The 21,377-nt window shown below is 38.1% G+C and overlaps 1 protein-coding gene across 2 annotated transcripts in view; it reads right to left on the reverse strand.

Annotated features, from left to right (window-relative positions):
- Positions 1-795: 795 nt before the first annotated feature.
- Positions 796-21,377, reverse strand: part of mindy2 (MINDY lysine 48 deubiquitinase 2) — a 29,617-nt gene continuing 9,035 nt past the window's right edge. The window contains exons 4-9 of one of the 2 annotated variants that reach the window (XM_026168871.2): positions 17,578-17,736; positions 9,309-9,411; positions 8,209-8,351; positions 4,682-4,855; positions 3,597-3,788; positions 796-1,791 (exon numbers count right to left, since the gene is read on the reverse strand). In XM_026168871.2, coding sequence (XP_026024656.1) covers positions 1,603-1,791; positions 3,597-3,788; positions 4,682-4,855; positions 8,209-8,351; positions 9,309-9,411; positions 17,578-17,736 — 960 coding nt within the window. In that variant the 3' untranslated portion in view covers positions 796-1,602. Of the gene's footprint in view, positions 1,792-3,596; positions 3,789-4,663; positions 4,856-8,208; positions 8,352-9,308; positions 9,412-17,577; positions 17,737-21,377 lie in introns of those variants that run through there. The other variant, XM_026168879.2, reaches the window with a different exon arrangement.

Raw genomic sequence — 21,377 nt, forward strand, 5'->3', positions numbered from 1 at the left:
TTTAAAAATCTGATTTTATAATAAATTAGCCACAAAACAAACAGATTTCCGTAACATTTGTTATTTTTTAGTTTTATTTTCATTTTCTCGTTTATGGTCGACTCTGCTCGGATTAGCCGGCAGTCGTTTGGGTTCCAAACACTTGTGTTGCCAACAAGGAAGTTGCAAAGTGCCCTCTGGTGGACAAAGTATGCAACATCAACACTCATAAAATAGCTGAAGGGTGTTTCTCCCATCTCTTCTTTACTTTATTAGTTTACATTTATTGGCCACTATGATTGCCGATATTGACAAACTGTCAAATGGCTAATATCATAGGATACTATCGGCCTGCTGTTAAATCTGACTCTATTATATTGTATATCCTGATGTCACATATTTGGAGTCCAATTTATATGTTAATAAAAGGACCTCCGTTGTTCAGAGAAATGTATGTGGATTACTGAATTCAAAGCCCTGATTCTAACAGTGTCTCCACACACACAGACACATACGCTCTACAGGAAGCTGTCAGAACAGACTTTCAAACTACCGCTCACTCTAAACTAGGTGCCATCGAACGCAAACCTAATCTGCCGAAAGATAGGCGCGTCTCAGAAACATCAGATTCAGACATAACGTGCCAACGTAATCTTCAGTTTTCCTGTCCCAAATCTTGTTTTTGTGAAACAGAATCACAACAAAAAAGACACAAAATGTCCCAAATGTGTAGCTTAACTGATGCAGCATACAAAAAAAAAAAAAAAAAAAAAAAAAGCAATCTTGTTACATCAGTGATGCTCAGTAAATGACACGTTTATACCAAAGTAGCACATGTTTACTGCACATACACATTCAGACAGAGCAGAATACAACACTGCCATACTCTGGTAAGGCAAATCTGAACAGGGCAAGCTGTGATGAGTGTTGTAACATAGCTACAGTATCTGGCAGCTAATTAACCCTTAGTATGTAGTGTTTCAGAGGGGACACGAGTGGCGTTACATCGACTTCCCTTTAGACTGCGAGAAAAGGAACAAAAAAGAAAAAAAACATAGAACCTCTCCCAAAGCTACAGGTTACTCAGATAAATAAAATGTGAATGTTGGCATCAATGGCTATATATGTTTTGTAAATATTGACGCATACAAAAAAGCTTATAAGCTGCACTACTGAAAAAAATGACCAAAGTGAGTTAAGTTTTGTAAAAGAAGAGAATGTGAGAGGGTGAGATTTAGTTTCTTCGGATTATGTCGTTGGCTATAAAATACACCATCCCCAGGTAAACTTGACCCCCCTCCCTCCCTTCACAAATATAGTGTGCAACTTGTAACAAAGTTTGGCGGACTCTAAGAAAGAGAAGGGGTAGTAGTTGTTGTTTTGCCCCTTCCTCTGATGTCCAGGTTCCACTGAGGATAGAGGATAGCAGGCACCAGTGGTTTGGGAACAGCAAATCCTCTGTTAGTCACATCTCTCCTCAATCGTCTCCTTCCCTTGTTTGCCATCAAGTGGGGGCTGTGCGTTGTGTGTGTCCAGTCCATGGAGAAAAAACTCTGTCCCCTTTCTCACAGATAAGCAAATGCACAAAACACTCACATGCACACTCACGCAGACAGCTATATGTTACAAAATAACACATTTGTCTTTATCTTTTGATTCTTTCTTGTTTTTACGCTCCCCACTAGATGACTGTTTCCCCGGGCTGGGTGTGGCTCCAGCCGGTGCTGCTACGCCACCGCTGGCTGCTGCTCCCCCTGCTCCTGGACCACCTCTGTCCGTCTCGGCCCCCTCGGCAGCATCCTGCTGGCCCTCCTTCCCGAACAGGACAGCAAAAGAGTAGAAATTTACAGCTTTGTTTGTATTTGTTGAAAAACTGTGGCAAGAAATGATCAACCAAAAATTAATCTCTCTCTGGAATTAATTACACAGACTTTGAGAGGTAAACTAAAGCTATTTCACACATGCACTGCAGTCCTGAACTTTAACAGGACTCTACCAGGCAGGTGATCATGAGAATGCAAACACATGACGCATTCAGGTTGAACGTGGTCGCTCTGTGAGCTCTTTCAAGTCTGTAATTCGCACTGATGTGAGAATAATCATACAGTACGGTGCATTTACCACCAGGTACAGGACACAAAGACAAACACCATCCACACCTAACCCATGCAGACAGATCCCTAAAGTAAAACATATTTAGAATTTAAGATGACCTATTCTGTTTGATTTTCATTTTATGACATATTGACTTCATGTTGAACACATAGTATGAATGTGTTTAATGCTGTGTGGTAAACATGGAAAAATTATCATAATCTGATTGTCCTGACACCCTGCAGGACGTTAAGACGTGTCCTCATGAAACTTTGGCCATGTGTGTCAGTGTTACTTACGGCAAGAGTGATTCACAGTAATTACCTCAGCCAAGGAGGTACTTGGTAGCGTGTATGAACATAATAGCTTAAAAAGATTTGAATGAATCCTGATCAATCTTTTTAGTGGTGTACGGGGGTGGGGGGGTGGGGGGTCGCAATCCATTAATAGTTGGCTTACATCCACCAAGGTTTTCAAGGTCAACTTCATAATTTGATTGGTTGAAAACTGAGAAAAAGCCTTAGAAACTGTGATTCTTACAAGTGTGTGTCTTGTCAACATATAGCAATCTATTATATATCACACTTGACCTCTGACCTCTCCTTCAAAGTGAATAGATTGATCTGATGGTCAAAGTAGTAATGATATATAGAGTTATTTAAAACTGCATCTCTCACTGCAATTGTTTGTATTAATGACATATAGGCACACTGGGAATGTTAGATGGGTATATCATGTACTTTGGACCTCTGACCTCTTCTTCAACATTTCTGAAATGATACTGATATATGGAGATTTTAAATATCACATCATTTACATCCAAATATTATGCCACATTTGGCTAATTTCACTTTTACATTTTACTTTACCCTCTCTTTCCTTCCAGAACGTTATATCTGCTTTTTTTGTAAAACAGTCAATTGAAAATTCGTGAATAACAACAACAAAAATGTGAATTTTTAGACAAAGATGGGCGAGGCTGAGATGGTTTGGACATGTGCAGAGCAGGGATAGGGGATATTTTCGACAAAGGATGTAGAAGATGGAGCTGCCAGGCTGGAGGACAAGAGAAAAGAGCACAGGGAAGATAAATGGATGCAATGAAGGAGCACATGCAGAGGGTTGGTGATAGAAGAGGATGCTAGGGATAGGGTGTGATGGAGAGAGATGCTCCACTTGGGCGACCCCTAAAAGGAGCAGCCGGAAGAAAAATGTAAAAAAGGAGAAAAGCTGTATAAAGAAACTGATGTGAATAAAACTGAAGAGTTTTACTTTTATCTCCTGTTCTCTGTTTTATTTCTTTTTGTCCACTTTCTGAATTTTATACTCTGCTCACACAAATTAAGGAGAAAAAGGATGATTATTTGCTATCACCTTCCCCTTTTCATCATCAGTTCCTCCTTTGTAATTCCGCTCTCTGATGCAGACATCTTTCCGTTTCCAAAAGGCAAACTTTACCCTCCGTGGTTCATAAAATTACCTCCTTTCTTACCTGCTATCTCCCTATCTCCCACCCTCCCTACCTGTGCGTGTGCTGCTGCTGCCACCGCCGCCTGCTCCTGCTCTTGCTCCTGGTAGTACTGGGAGGCTCGTCGGTCCTCTTCCTCCTGAAGCTTTTTCGCCAACTCTAGATCACTGATGCCTTCTGGGAGTTGTTCCCACTGTAAGTCCTGGCTTTGCTGCTCCTGCTGCAGTGACAGCGCCATCAGATAATCCTGATAACAGACATGAACACACATATAAAGGTGGAGAAAGAATCACCTATGAGCAAATCTATCACTGCAACGCTTAAATCCATCAAATACTGTGTTATGGTTATTGAACAGTTGGTCACAAGCCTCAAGTTTTTCCTTATTCGGAGAAACAACTGTGTCTGTCGTCTACTTTGTCAGAGTGCATTATCTAAAGTGTTTCCTTGTCTATGCTATGCACAGTGTCGCTGTAAAGATGGTGAATTTTTTTCTTCATCTAACTGAAGTCATGAGTCGTCCATAAAATACAAATTCTTACAAAACCAGTTTTGCTGATAAAGAGTGCTAGACCTGAGTAAGCAAGAAGAATAAAAAGTAATAGCCCCTCTGTTCATGTCTCATTGGTGCATGTGTGGGAGCGAGGCAGAAAATCTGTGTTCAATCTATTTTGGTCCACCGAGAAGAAGACAGCTGTGAAACAGGTAAAAGAGCATCACAGACAAACACAATGCATTGATAGGGACCACAGTGAAGCATGCATTAGAGGGGGGCAAGGTGCCATGCAGCCTTGCCCGGTGCTATTCAGGCTGCCCTGTATGTGATTTGCACTGGGAGCTACAACACATTTATTATTTAAGAAGTTTCCATTATATTTTTTTTTAGCCTGGGTTGACGCAGAGTTTATTTCTTTGGCTTCATTTCCCGTGTCTATTCACTTCGATAATTCTGTGTCTCATGGGAACTGGTGTTGTGTTTCATTGAGGCCAATGCTTTAAAGCAGCTAAAAAAAAAAACAAACCAAAACGTTACTTTGTGTCACACTGATGGTGTGAAAAGCACAACACATTTAAACACATCACGGTCTGGACGGGAATTGTTACTGGTTCTGCTAGTCTTGCCTGCATCAGTGCTCAGACCTGGTCTATCTGATCCTGCTGGCCACGGTATACAGTCTCTGGATCAGAAGGAGGCCGCAACCTGAACTCCGAATCGCAGAAATTGCCGTCGCCGTCAACGTTGTGCAGACTTTCCCAGACAACCTTCTCCTCCGTCAGGAAACCTTGGTCTGTAACCAGAAGGTACAGCTGGCCCTGGGAAACAACACACACAGATTACACACATCTTATCAGTGTATACAAACATGCTGTTAGTACAATGTGTATTTGTTATTACCACAAAGGAGGTGAAGGACTTTCAAAGGTTATTTGTCAGATTTGGTCAATGTGATAGCGCTGAAGGTCAAAGTAAGCAGTCTCAGTTCCAGAATTTATCAGCTTTGTGGAGCCAGAGATTATTGTCTACCATTTTCTATTTTCATCATTTATATGATCATTATTAATAATACATGCCAATGCCACAATATTAGTTGGTCTGTTGGTGGTGTTGGCAAACTGATTTACAGGACTCAGGACAAGGATGGGTACCGATATCCGGTGCCATTATGGCACCGGTTCTGACATAAACGGTAGTAACCAGACCGAAAAGCAGCGCACATTTCGTTGCTTTCCCCCCCCCCCCCCCCCCCCGAGATGTCATACACTTTGGATTCTAGCCGATCATTTTACCTTTCCAAGTACAGTAGGCGGGCCCAGGTACGTACGTTCTTTTAGAGCAGAGCTACAGATTAAAAATGCCCAAGGCGAAGCGGTCACAAGTCTGGCTGTACTTCACAGCAAAAGATGCAAACTCAGCAGCCTGCAACAAGTGCTTTAAGCTGATACTGTGCAAAGGAGGTAACACCTCGAATCTGATGAAACACCTGGCGACGCATAGCATTTTTTAAAAAGCTATCAAATGTACCGTATTTGATAGCTTGCTGCGAGACCTCACACAGAGCACATCTACTGCGGGTGTGGCAAATCTCCATTAGCGAGTTAGCTCGGATCGCTCCGTGCGTAGGGCTGGACCGTGCTTATCATTTTGCAGGAAAAAAAAGAGACTGCTAAAAATAAAAACATAGGAGGTTTTTGGACAAAGTTTGTGTTCTCCATTCTTTAAGCACCGGTTCGAGCACCGGCATCATTTCAAAAGTATCGATTTGGCACTGGTATCGGATAAAACCTAAACGATACCCATCCCTACTCAGGACCCCAGCTTTTACAGGCCATCAGGCCATCAGACTGCTGAACACGTCATAGACACCTCACCTTCACTACTGGAACTTCAACATTATGCACTACACACTGTACATTAATGCCACTGTTTTGCACATGTCTCAACTCTGTATATTTTTATATATTTTATTTATTGTTGACTCTATTTAATTTGTAAAATATGTGTATACACACACACACACACACACACACACACGCGCACACACACACACACACACGCACACACACACACACACACACACACGTAGAAAAACATTTAGTATACACATCCAGAAATTTTTTTTTTTTGCATATACTATTATATATTGTACATATATTTATTCGTTTCAGATTTAGCCATTCGTATATTTTGCCTGTTTATGTTATTGTATTTTGCACAACTCTGTTGCTTGTGAAGCTCACACACAAGAATTTCACTCGCTTGTGCTGTACCAATGTACCTGCACATGTGATGTGACAATAAAAGTGATTTGATTTACCATATAAATGTCACCTTAGGCCACTGTTAAGTGGTTGCCAGGCAACATGATGGTGTAAAAAAAAATTACATAATTTTAACGTTTTGAGGCTATTAGATGTTACTAATAGTTACTGTTGTAACATTAAAATATGATTCTTTTATAAGGTTTTACAGTTGCATTAGTTAAAGTTAAAAATGGGTCACTTTAGTCTGTTGCTAGGTGGTTGCTAGGTAACATGGAGAGATAATATGTAATCTAGATAAGAACCTTCAGAGGCCTAAGATGTGCCTGTGTGCCAGTGTGGTTGTTGAATTTTGGATCATGGAACGAGTATGTAGACAGACAAAGTTATATTATTACTCTTATTGTTATTTTCCTTATAATTATGATTATTATTATAATGAGTTTGGTTACAAAATATTAAGTTGAGGAAATGTTGATTGTTCTATAATAATAAACTCTTTCACAGGATTAACTCTTTTGATGTCGGACATAAAGTGCTTCGGTATTTATCTGATCCCCTTCCTCGGATCCCCATATTAATTATTTGAAGGAGAATTATTTATGAAGAATAAAAACAACGTGCCAGTGTTCAGATTAAATCACATGCTAGACCCTACACATACAGTCTTCACAGATAAATAAGGCTGTTTAGCATGTATGTGTACAAGTTCATGCAAAGGTCTGCTTTGGAGTGATTACAAGAGACCATGGGCTATTATTATGCTTTGTCTGATGGTTGTTGGGCACACACATGCACTGCTTTGCTTATATTGGCAACAAGTGTACTATTCAAAATGAAAGAACAGACACTCACTTCCCCTTCCGTGGATAACAGGAAAGGTTATTCCCTGCTGCAGATATATGGTAAGCAATGACCCTCTTAGGGTCACTGTGAATGTGGTGTCTAATGTTATGTACACATAAATAAACAGCTTTCTTCAGACTGATGAATATATTAAAGCATATCATTAACTACACAGATGCCACTTAAAGGCAAAAGAACTACTCATCAGAAACAAGAAAGTGGTTGAGCTGTTTTCTGTGAGCTCAACTGTAACTTATTAACACTCCAGTAGGTTTGTTATGCATGTTGTGTAGCCCCTCCCACTAGGTCATTTGGACACTGCTCTCCCAGGTGAACATCCTCTGTGCAACCAATTGCACCTCGATTGAAAAAAAAAAAAACACGTTATATTATTTTTACGTTATTTTAATCGTTTTACGATTATACTTTGTGTTCATATATCACATACAATCTACAACAACTGACATTTAAAGGGCTGCAAGACTTGTTGCTGCTAGAGGGACAGATGGTATCATGACGTCCTGACCCATTTAAGCTGTTGCAATGTAGCAGTGGCTTCTTACATAAATCTCAACTCTTTACCCCTTTAAAGCATACTAAGAGTAACTCTTGAAGCTCTTTTCTGAGCTGAGCAGTTTCTGTCATATTCCAGACCTGCTTATGGAACAGAACGACTGGGTGTCGACAGGGTGGTCTCTGTCTATGCAACTACCCTTGGAAAAATCGTCAAACCTTGTCTTTATTGATATATACTAAGGTATCAAAACTTGCCATTAAGAGTTATCAGGTAGTAGTGAGGCTACCTGATAACTTACGTAGTATTACTCTTCTGAATAGTCGTTTTTCACTATTTCATTGATGGCGCAGAGGTTTTCATTTACTGTAGATGAAAGAGGAAACAACATGGAGGAATGATGACCTTTCATTCTTGGAGTGAACCAAATAAAGCCCAGTGAAGGTTGCCAAATGCCGTCTTGATCAGGAAAATATATTAAATGCAAGTTACATCAATAAGGTTCACAGTCAGAGCAAAAATGCTGTTACTTTTTTGGTAGTTTTACCTTGTACTTGATCATGGTGCTGAAGTGATTATTCCTGAAAAAGACGCAGAGCTCTCCCTCCTGTACCGTAGATGTGAGCTCACACAGTCCATGGTAAGTCAGCTGGGTGGCTGTGCTGTTTAAAAACTGCTCTGCTACGATGCCTAATGAGAGAGAAGAGAAAAAAAAACACAAAACAGAAAATTAAATGAAGTTAGATTAGAAAATGAAGAAACACTGATGACTTTTAATTGGTTTAAATTCCTTGGGGAATATAAAGCAGATTTAGGTGACTATAAATTTTAGTTCCTTTGTTTTGATTAGCTTTACGTGCTAGATCCCATAAAAGCTATTTTTGTCATTGAGCTACCACTTGGATGAGTCGCCTGGACTCCAATCAAGCAATCCCAGTTCATTCATGAACACAGGTCGCTACTTGGAAAGCTTTGTGGAAATTCTGCTGTAATGTCTATCCTCACTCTGAGCAACTCTGACTCTCTGCTCGAACTGGCAACCTTTACAGTCACATTTGACATTTGTACAACAGAGCAGCATTCAAAACTCAAAATCAGTGGAATGCTACCACTGAGAAACACTCTACCCTAGATTGTGAATGAATCTTTTAAAGATTTAATCAACTTTACACAAAACTCAGTTTTCTCAGAATTTAATCTCTGTCCAAGATAATTAAATGAACCATATCGGGACATCGACTAATGCGGTGATGTGTCGATGTGGTAGCAGCCCAGCTGACAACTACTTAGGAAGCTCAGTGTTGATTGAGCAAATATTTAGTTGAGAAGTTACAGACAGCTGGTAGGAACGCTGTGAGCCGAGGAAATAGGTCATTTGATGAGTAGTCACAAGTATGTCCTGGTTTTTGTTTAAACTCAGTCAGTGGTTTTCTGGGGAAGCATGTCTAATGTAATGCCAACAAAAAAATGTTTCAGATTTTTTTGTTTTTTAAAAGAAAAAAAAGAAAAGAAAAATCTTTTTATTATTTTACTAAAATGTACAACTTTTCTCTTTTCTCTCCAGCTTCAAGTACACAGGATCAAAAGAGAAGAAATGGGAGACTAGAAAGCAGTCGGGCAGATCAGGAGAGTAGAGAAAGCACTTACCTTCTCCTGCCAGCTCACTGTTGTCTGACTGTTTGCAGGATATTATCTTTTCGACCAGCTGGTTATAGCTGCAGTTGCCCACTGCCTTTACAATATCATGCATCTGTAAACAAAGATAAAAAGTGTGGGAAAGAACATTCAACAAGCTTTGATGTTGTTTTACGAAAAGCTGCAGAAAAACCAAAAGAAAATTTATGACAGCAGCTCCCCAAAAAGTTAACTTATTTAAATCTGTTACACTCACCTATTAAGTCTTTATACAGATTACACACTTATAAAGAACATGACCTTTCATTAACGTTTCTCAAAAAGACGATCAAATGGGAGAGTGCACTTTAAAAGGTCACCTTTTACTTTCAGATCTGTTTTTGCTGTAAACATCTGCAAGTGGGAATTTATCATGACTCATAAGGACTTGGAGAACGATTAGATAAAAGCTGATAAAATAGAACAAAAATAAAACTTTCAAAGAAAAGGTGAGCTGAAACTGGTACAAGAGTAAATTCTAACTAGAAAGTGCATTTTCTGAAGAAACTGCAGTGTGAATGCTTGAATCTGAATGTATGCACTGAAATGAATTAATTGCTGAATTTTGAGTTAAAAATATTGAATGAGATAAAAAAAAAAAAACCCGAATTTAACCTGAAAACAAAAGTGCTGAACTGCTAAAAGCTGAAGGTTACACAGAAGAAGAAGTTGGAAAAAGCTGAAAATGTTTTAATTGTAAATTAGAAAAACCTAAGAAATGAGAAAAGAACATTTAGAGTCAGAAAACATCTGAATGAATATTAAAAGTTCATATTCTTTGAATCACTGAATGACTAAAATGTGATCCCTCCACTTTGATCCACACAGTTTAAAAAGTTTAAATGCCTGAGCTTTGAAAGACACGGTGTTGGAAAGAGAACAATAATGGCGACAATTTGAGGGTAAAATGATGGCTGTAACACTGTGGACACAGCAGCAGTTGAAAGAGAAGTGCTTAAGATGAATCTTGGCACAGTGGCAGGCAGAGCTCGTTAAGCAGGCAGGTGTGAGCCTGGTTGCTATAGTGACTGCACCCAATGGCTCCATACACACGTACACAGACATGCACCTCACTTTTGCTGCTTAAAATGAACAGAAAAGTCAGGCCCAAACAAATTCTTCCCAAATGAAAAGTACATGTCGTATTGACAAAATTCTTTCACCGTGAGCGACAGCCATGTCTAGTCTACCTAATTCTCAGTTTTCATGCCTGTGGAGTTTATTATATGGACGTGGTGACAGTGTAAAGACACCATGCTCTTCTGATTTTCAAACGAACCTTCTGAGCCATTTTAACATTAGAGTCTATGGAAGAGTTGGAGGGAGGAGGCTGTGCATTGGTGACATTTATGAAAGAACCATAACACCTAGTACAATAGTAAACACATTGGATGAAAGAGGACAGCCATGGCTACGTTTTGAGGGTAAAATCATACCTGTAGAGCAAACGCTGTGGACACAGCAGCAGTTTTAAAAAAGATTTTAAGATTAATTTTTTTGCTCCTCTCACTCTAGCAGTTGAGCTGTCTCACTCTAGCCCCAACATTCCGTCCCATACACACCCATTATAAACTCTGAAACGGGTGAAAAAACATCATGAAACTTAAACTGGAACTGAAGAAAAAGTATAATAGATATTGAAAAGATAAATACAAGTTGAATAGTTGAATGTCTTGTCTTCGTTTTAAAGTTTGAATGGTGGCTCTATGTCAACGTATGTTGAAGTAGTAAGAGTTTAAAAATGAGTAAGTTGAATGAGAATTTGAAGGGTCTCCCCATTGAAATACATGGGAAATTTTTGTTGAATAAAGTTGAATAAAATTAAAAATATAAATGTTAAAAATGAGAAAAATACAAGCAACAGTGTCCAAAAGAATAGGAATCTAATGGTGTTTGAATGGTTTTTCTAAGTTGAACGGTTTTGAAGGAGTAGGCTTTCAAAAAACGTACGGAATAGATAAAATATAATAACTAGAAAGTGCATTTTCTGAAGAAACTGCAGTGTGAATGCTTGAATCTGAATGTATGGACTGAAATGAATTAATTGCTGAATTTTGAGTTAAAAATTTTGAATGAGATAAAAAACAAAACAAAAAAAAAACCCGAATTTAACCTGAAAACAAAGGTGCTGAACTGCTAAAAGCTGAAGGTTACACAGAAGAAGAAGTTGGAAAAAAACTGAAAATGTTTTAAATGTAAATTAGAAAACCCTAAGAAATGAGAAAAGAACATTTAGAGTCAGAAAACATCTGAATGAATATTAAAAGGTCATATTCTTTGAATCACTGAATGACTAAAATGTGATCCCTCCACTTTGATCCACACAGTTTAAAAAGTTTAAATGCCTGAGCTTTCAAAGATACGGTGTTGGAAAGAGAACAATAATGGCGACAATTTGAGGGTAAAATGATGGCTGTAACACTGTGGACACAGCAGCAGTTGAAAGAGAAGTGCTTAAGATGAATCTTGGTACAGTGGCAGGCAGAGCTCGTTAAGCAGGCAGGTGTGAGCCTGGTTGCTATAGTGACCGCACCCAATGGCTCCATACACACGTACACAGACATGCGCCTCACTTTTGCTGCTTAAAATGAACAGAAAAGTCAGGCCGAAACAAATCGCTCCCAAATGAAAAGTAAAAGTCGTATTGACAAAATTCTTTCACCGTGAGCGACAGCAATGTGTAGTCTACCTAATTCTCAGTTTTCCTGCCTGTGGAGCTTATTATATGGACGTGGTGACAGTGTAAAGACACCATGCTCTTCTGATTTTCAAACGAACCTTCTGAGCCATTTTAACATTAGAGTCTATGGAAGAGTTGGAGGGAGGAGGCTGTGCATTGGTGACATTTATGAAAGAACCATAACACCTAGGACAATAGTAAACACATTGGATGAAAGAGGACAGCCATGGCTACGTTTTGAGGGTAAAATCATACCTGTAGAGCAAACGCTGCGGACACAGCAGCAGTTTTAAAAAAGATTTTAAGATTAATTTTTTTGCTCCTCTCACTCTAGCAGTTGAGCTGCCTCACTCTAGCCCCAACATTCCGTCCCATACACACCCATTATAAACTCTGAAACGGGTGAAAAAACATCATGAAACTTAAACTGGAACTGAAGAAAAAGTATAATAGATATTGAAAAGATAAATACAAGTTGAATAGTTGAATGTCTTGTCTTCGTTTTAAAGTTTGAATGGTGGCTCTATGTCAATGTATGTGGAAGTAGTAAGAGTTTAAAAATGAGTAAGTTGAATGAGGATTTGAAGGGTCTCCCCATTGAAATACATTATAAATTTTTGTTGAATAAAGTTGAATAAAATTAAAAATATAAATGTTAAAAATATGAAAAATAGAAGCAGTGTTGTCCAAAAGAATAGGAATCTAACGGTGTTTGAATGGTTTTTCTAAGTTGAACGGTTTTGAAGGAGTAGGCTTTGAAAAAACGTACGGAAAAATAAAATATAATAATAATAATAACTAGAAAGTGCATTTTCTGAAGAAACTGCAGTGTGAATGCTTGAATCTGAATGTATGCACTGAAATGAATTAATTGCTGAATTTTGAGTTAAAAATATTGAATGAGATTAAAAAAAACAAAAAAACCCCCCGAATTTAACCTGAAAACAAAGGTGCTGAACTGCTAAAAGCTGAAGGTCACACAGAAGAAGGAGTTGGAAAAAAACTGAAAATGTTTTAAATGTAAATTAGAAAACCCTAAGAAATGAGAAAAGAACATTTAGAGTCAGAAAACATCTGAATGAATATCAAAAGGTCATATTCTTTGAATCACTGAATGACTCAAATGTGATCCCTCCACTTTGATCCACACAGTTTAAAAAGTTTAAATGCCTGAGCTTTGAAAGACACGGTGTTGGAAAGAGAACAATAATGGCGACAATTTGAGGGTAAAATGATGGCTGTAACACTGTGGACACAGCAGCAGTTGAAAGAGAAGTGCTTAAGATGAATCTTGGCAGAGTGGCAGGCAGAGCTCGTTAAGCAGGCAGGTGTGAGCCTGGTTGCTATAGTGACTGCACCCAATGGCTCCATACACACGTACACAGACATGCACCTCACTTTTGCTGCTTAAAATGAACAGAAAAGTCAGGCCCAAACAAATTCTTCCCAAATGAAAAGTACATGTCGTATTGACAAAATTCTTTCACCGTGAGCGACAGCCATGTCTAGTCTACCTAATTCTCAGTTTTCATGCCTGTGGAGTTTATTATATGGACGTGGTGACAGTGTAAAGACACCATGCTCTTCTGATTTTCAAACGAACCTTCTGAGCCATTTTAACATTAGAGTCTATGGAAGAGTTGGAGGGAGGAGGCTGTGCATTGGTGACATTTATGAAAGAACCATAACACCTAGTACAATAGTAAACACATTGGATGAAAGAGGACAGCGATGGCTACGTTTTGAGGGTAAAATCATACCTGTAGAGCAAACGCTGCGGACACAGCAGCAGTTTTAAAAAAGATTTTAAGATTAATTTTTTTGCTCCTCTCACTCTAGCAGTTGAGCTGCCTCACTCTAGCCCCAACATTCCGTCCCATACACACCCATTATAAATTTTGAAACGGGTGAAAAAACATCATGAAACTTAAACTGGAACTGAAGAAAAAGTATAATAGATATTGAAAAGATAAATACAAGTTGAATAGTTGAATGTCTTGTCTTCGTTTTAAAGTTTGAATGGTGGCTCTATGTCAATGTATGTGGAAGTAGTAAGAGTTTAAAAATGAGTAAGTTGAATGAGAATTTGAAGGGTCTCCCCATTGAAATACATGGGAAATTTTTGTTGAATAAAGTTGAATAAAATTAAAAATATAAATGTTAAAAATGAGAAAAGTAGAAGCAGTCATGTCCAAAATAATAGGAATCTAATGGTGTTTGAATGGTTTTTCTAAGTTGAACGGTTTTGAAGGAGTAGGCTTTCAAAAAACGTACGGAATAAGAAAATATAATAATAAAGATTAGAAGAACAATACTGTGAATGCTTTTCAAGCATTCACACTAATAATAATAAAGATTCGAATAACAATACTGTGAATGCTTTTCAAGCATTCACACTAACTAGAAAGTGCATTTTCTGAAGAAACTGCAGTGTGAATGCTTGAATCTGAATGTATGCACTGAAATGAATTAATTGCTGAATTTTGAGTTAAAAATATTGAATGAGATTAAAAAAAAACAAAAAAAAAAAAACAAATTTAACCTGAAAACAAAGGTGCTGAACTGCTAAAAGCTGAAGGTTACACAGAAGAAGGAGTTGGAAAAAAACTGAAAATGTTTTAAATGTAAATTAGAAAACCCTAAGAAATGAGAAAAGAACATTTAGAGTCAGAAAACATCTGAATGAATATTAAAAGGTCATATTCTTTGAATCACTGAATGACTCAAATGTGATCCCTCCACTTTGATCCACACAGTTTAAAAAGTTTAAATGCCTGAGCTTTGAAAGATACGGTGTTGGAAAGAGAACAATAATGGCGACAATTTGAGGGTAAAATGATGGCTGTAACACTGTGGACACAGCAGCAGTTGAAAGAGAAGTGCTTAAGATGAATCTTGGTACAGTGGCAGGCAGAGCTCGTTAAGCAGGCAGGTGTGAGCCTGGTTGCTATAGTGACCGCACCCAATGGCTCCATACACACGTACACAGACATGCGCCTCACTTTTGCTGCTTAAAATGAACAGAAAAGTCAGGCCGAAACAAATCGCTCCCAAATGAAAAGTAAAAGTCGTATTGACAAAATTCTTTCACCGTGAGCGACAGCAATGTCTAGTCTACCTAATTCTCAGTTTTCATGCCTGTGGAGCTTATTATATGGACGTGGTGACAGTGGAAAGACACCATGCTCTTCTGATTTTCAAACGAACCTTCTGAGCCATTTTAACATTAGAGTCTATGGAAGAGTTGGAGGGAGGAGGCTGTGCATTGGTGACATTTATGAAAGAACCATAACACCTAGGACAATAGTAAACACATTGGATGAAAGAGGACAGCCATGGCTACGTTTTGAGGGTAAAATCATACCTGTAGAGCAAACGCTGCAGACACAGCAGCAGTTTTAAAAAAGATTTTAAGATTAATTTTTTTGCTCCTCTCACTCTAGCAGTTGAGCTGCCTCACTCTAGCCCCAACATTCCGTCCCATACACACCCATTATAAACTCTGAAATGGGTGAAAAAACATCATGAAACTTAAACTGGAACTGAAGAAAAAGTATAATAGATATTGAAAAGATAAATACAAGTTGAATAGTTGAATGTCTTGTCTTCGTTTTAAAGTTTGAATGGTGGCTCTATGTCAATGTATGTGGAAGTAGTAAGAGTTTAAAAATGAGTAAGTTGAATGAGGATTTGAAGGGTCTCCCCATTGAAATACATTATAAATTTTTGTTGAATAAAGTTGAATAAAATTAAAAATATAAATGTTAAAAATATGAAAAATAGAAGCAGTGTTGTCCAAAAGAATAGGAATCTAACGGTGTTTGAATGGTTTTTCTAAGTTGAACGGTTTTGAAGTTATAGGATTACAAAAAACGTACGGAATAGATAAAATATAATAATAATAATAATAATAAAGATTCGAATAACAATACTGTGAATGCTTTTCAAGCATTCACACTAATAAAGATTAGAAGAACAATACTGTGAATGCTTTTCAAGCATTCACACTAATTACGTGCTAATGGAGAGGTACGGTGTGAGCTGCATTTGGAGACTAATTCCAGTAGCTTGTATTGAAATGAGGAGATTGCCACCTACACTCATCATTTCTGTTCATGTCCAGAATAAAGAGCTTTCTGTTAAGGTGCATGCGTTATAGTGGATGGCTCATTTTTTTTAAAGGTTGGAGACCTCCTCCTCTCTCTGACAGGCTCCTAAGCCATGAACCAACTCAACCTCTCAGGTCCTCTGAAGCAGAACAAATGATTGTTCTCCGACTCGCCCCTGATACTGGAGACGCTGCTGGAACAAGCAACCACATCGTGCTCTGATAATGTTGGCACACATATTGGACGAGTTTAAAACCAAATGAAAAACATTCTTGTTCATCTTTTTAATTGTCATTTCTTTTATCCAATCATTTTTAACATTATTTTTTTTCTTTTCACAAATCTAATAATAACACCCTAAGACTAAAGTCTTTGTGCTCCAGGTGCCCCCACTGAATGTATTATAAATTGGTTTCTAAAGCTTAATCCACCACCACAAAACATATGGAAGTAAAAGCATGCAAACATATAAAATTAGCTAAAAGTCATTGAAGCTACAAAATCTCTGTTTTATAAAGCTTTTTAACTCTGCAATGGCCTTATAATTACAACAAGGTGCTTCAATCCACATCTCTTTCTATTCTTTTTGGCACATTTTTTTGTTTAATCATTTATTAATTTCCTCCCTGTTTGTGGGGTTAATCAGAACAATTTGTTTTTATGCTCTTGTTTTGACATTAATTTTTAAAGCGTCATATCGAGGATGTAAAGTCATGTGGCATGCAAATAAAGAAAAACATGACCTGTCGAAATGTAAAACTGCTTGAAAATGATGCTGCACTGTATGAGATGTTAGAATAAAGCACAGATTAAAAAACAAAAAAGGGGGCAAGTCAATACATGGAGACATGTGAACATGAAAGAGGATGTGCTGAAGTTCAAACTGAGCATCAGAATGGGAATAAAAGGTGATTTAAGTGACTGTGGTTGTGGCAGATGGGCTGATGTGAGTATTTCAGGAAGTGTTAAATTACTGAGATGTTCCCACACAACTATCTCGAGGTTTACAAGCCTGAAAAAGAGAAAATATCCTCGGACCTGCAGTTCTCTAGCTGAAAATGTCTTCAATATGATAGGAAGGCAAAACTACCTCAACTAACCATTCATTACACCCAATGTATGCAGAAGAGCATCGTTTAATGCACAGCATGTAAAACCTTGAAGCAGATGGGCTACAGCAGCAGAAGACCCAGGTGCTGCTCCTGTTAGCTAAGAACTGAAAATTGAGGCTACAATTTGCAGTAATAAGTTAGAACAAGACTACTTAATTGGACTACAACTAAAATGAATTCAACGTCCAACGTATATGTGTGGAGAAAAAAAAAACAACAAAAAAAAAAAACACAAAAAACACAAAACTGAGAGTATTCATATTATGTTGAAGATAAAAAAAGAAGAAAAAGAAAACGGGCCGATTTCTACGGCAGTAAAGGCAAAATAAGATCCATCTCACCTGGGGGTCAACCAGCCAGCCGTGGTAAAGAGGGATGTCCAGCAGATCAAACACAATGCATTCTGGGGTGTACTCAAAGACTCGCACCCCGGTGAACTTCACATTCACGTCTAGACCTGTCTGCAGCTTATGCAACACTGCCATGGCATCACTCATGTTCTAGAAAACAGAAAGGACACAGCGCAGCAGCGTGAGACACAGATGTTATACAAATCAAATTGAACTGATCAGAAAAAATGCAAGTAATCACAACAGTTGCTGGGGTCCTCGTGGATCAATTTCTAGAACTTTAAAATAAACCATTAGCTGTCACTTACACCAATACAAAAACCTGCTTTCATGTAGTTTTGTCAGATCACATTATTTTATTGTAGCGGAGTTATTTTCATATATACTGCTCTTTTTACTTTTTGCTCAATCAGTCAACTTCATGCAATTAAATATTCCTGTGATTATTTCACGCCGTAACAAACTACACACAGTTCATCTTTTCATCTAAACTCAATGACATCAGTATATGTTTTAAGCGGCTAATAATAATATTTTATTTTTTCCTTTCAAAAATTCAAGTAAAGCAGATTTTTACTTTTTGTTTGCTTGCAGCAGTTGGTAAGATCAACTTCAAATGTCGTTTCTTCCCTCAATGTGTCATGTCTTTATGACCAGATGATGGGAGATGACTCACTGTAGCCGAAAGATGCACTGACGTCACTTTTTCGCATGATACCACCCCCCTGCCGCTATCACACTGTGACAAAACAAACCCACTGTGGCTGCTATGAACGGACTGAGCTGTGATACCAGGAGGCGAAAAAAATACAAACAAACAAAAGTCCTGAAAAAGTAAAAAAACTGAATCCACATCCATCTATCTTTCAGATTAGATCATGTTTTATGCCGTGTACCCGACAGTAGTGGCTGGGCACAGGAACCAGGAGAGAATCAGAGGCTCCTGATTTGTACGTGGTGTGGTAAATGGGCTGTATTTATATTGTATAGCATCTTATTGAAGATCTTTAATATGGACACTGGAGGAGCTGGGAATCAAACCTATGGAACTACAAACCTTTAACCCCCAAACAGAGAGCACAAACTGGCATTCTGGGTATAACAGTTAAATCCTGGAAAACCTGGATGACTGAGCCTATTTGTCAGATATGACCGGTCCCCGTTGCAGTAAGTTTGTGAATACAGTTCCATGTCATTGTGTTTCACCTGTGCGCTTAATTTTCCATTATAAAACAGAGTGTTGATTTGCTTTATTTTGCTTCAGTTTTCCCTCACCCACTTCTCAGTGTATTCTTGTTAAAATGTTCTTAAAGTCAAGTTTCAATTCTTAATAGCTTACCCATGTTTTAAAAGTGCTTTACACAAGTCAGTGCACAGTGGCAGATACTTTAGAGGCACAGAAAAAAGGGTGAATGCAGCAGTGGACAAAGCTTTCAACATTTAAATTCCTGTAAAAATAAGATTTCTTATTTAGTTCCTCTTGTAATGAGTGGGCTGAGTTTTTCAAGGTCTGCTTGAGAGAAAAATGGGAAATTCTGGCATATTTCTCAGTTGAAAAAAAGTGCGACTGCACAACCATTGTAAGTTTTAAACAAAACAAAACGAAACAAAACACCTGTTTATGTTCAACTCCTTGAACATAAACCCACAGGAAGGTCTTGGATTTTGTGTAAACACAACCTAAAAACATAGTTCACAGGTGAGAAAACAGGGAGGCCTGAAGCTAAACCGTAACCTAGTTGTTGTGTTTTCATAGAGACCTGCATTCAAACCCTGCACACTCTTCTTGCCCAGTGACTACACAATCACTGCACAGAGGCTGCAGCCCAGATACCACCTAATAAGCAACATAAGAAGAAAATAAGGCCTAACAGGCAGAGAGCAGGATCCCTGCATAAAAAGCCCAAACAAACTAACAGTCGTATGAATGAGACGGCATCATTTTGCATGAGATTCAAATTGTTTCAGTTACATCCTGCATATTAGAACCTGACTGAGAGCTTGTATGCCACTGCTATTTTTCAATTAAAGCCAAATCCAACAGTACTGAGAAAAACATTGTCTTTTACACTGATAAGAAAACCTCTCACTATAGAGGAATTAGTCTCTATGTGTGCGCCTGTACTCCGCTTTTGTTGACAACTGCTCATCCTCTTTTCTTCACACTTAGCAGGTGTACGGTTGGGGACCCAAGGAAATGCCATGCTTGGTGTAAAGTTGTCTGAATGAGCTGCCCTAATATTGATAGTTAAATGTTGTGTTTTTTGTTATGCTTTAACAACACCATGTTTTTAATAATGACTTCCTCGGGATGCTGCTCGTTCTAAACTCAAAGCATTCGCACACATTTTACCACCTAATGTGAAGTTGTTTGGGAGGCCATCTTTAGTAACTATCAGCTGTTCCACAATCTTCACACACTCCCACACACACAAACACACCCCGTCCTCTTTACAGTAATGTTTTAGGTGTGTGCTAGCTCTTTTCCTCCTTTGTTATTGCAGCACACATACACACGATGATCCACAGCACATGGCTGACCCTGATCCGTGTGCTATAGATACATAAAAAAGGCTTTTCTGATATAGTAATACAAAAACATGTTTTAAGTATATTTCAAACAAATATCAGCAAATCTTTATTTTTTTTTCTCACATTTAGAAAGAAAAATTTTAATAGAAAAGTCTCTGGTTGTACTTCTCATTAGCCATGTTTTGACTGGTGGATTTTCATTATCTCTGTAGAGTAAAAAGGTTTTAAAGCAGACACAAATACATCGTGCGTAAGTGGAAAATCCTTTTCTGTGGATCCGACTGGCATTCTTTCTTTATCGGTAAGAGAGGATTTAATTAGAAAACCAGCCTTTTTACTTCACCGTATGAATATTAGAGCAAATACTCTATATACATAACTGCACCACACACCTGAGGACCCAATGAGAGAGACTAATTCCTGCACTCAGCCTCAGAGCAATGTTTCCCAGCTGGCACTAAACCTCTCCTGCCATTTAACTCTGAAATCAAGATAAGCCTCGCAGCTGAGCCCGACAACTCTATTATGAGTGTATAGTGTGTTCTATGGGAAGATTAAAAAAAAGTTCCACAAACCAAAAACCAATTACCACCGTCACACATACCAGAAAGATAAATACGAGCCTACAAAGTGGAGATTTATTTGCATTTTTCAGTTTTTAAATTCTAATATTAAACGATTAAACCCCATTTATTTTCTCTCAGCTGTATTGCATTATAAAAATGCCTTCATATGTTTAATCAGTTAAAAACTTCGCTTGTCCAAACTAATAATAATAGTAATTCCAAGCAGCTGTAGGGAAAATGCTTCCAAATGAATTATAGAAATGTTTTCTAAGGGTTTTGTCTGACACAAATCAATTTTATTATTTTGGACATGACTTTGCACACATTTTCCATAAAACTATGAATAAAATATGGTCTTACTATTATGATCTAGTTTGAATCACTATGCAAATGAAAAACTTTATTTCTGTGATACACTACATCTAATATGCAAGCATCGAAATGTCTTCATGTTTTCAGGGCAGTTTGTGTGGACTCAGGGGTGACCGGCGGTGTCAAACATAAAGCCCAGGGGTTACAACCAGCCCTGGTAAAGACTCCAATCAGGCCCACTGGATAGTTTTGAAAAATGTGAAGGAGGGGATACATTTTGGACTTTTAACTATAAAAGACCTCCCCGCAAAGCCATTTATACCACACCAGACTAAATAAGTAATAGACAAACAATAAAAAGGCAGAAAAATTCCCACCATC

Source organism: Astatotilapia calliptera, chromosome 1 (assembly GCF_964374335.1).
Source record: "Astatotilapia calliptera chromosome 1, fAstCal68.1, whole genome shotgun sequence".
In the NCBI taxonomy this organism is placed as follows: Eukaryota; Metazoa; Chordata; class Actinopteri; order Cichliformes; family Cichlidae; genus Astatotilapia; species Astatotilapia calliptera.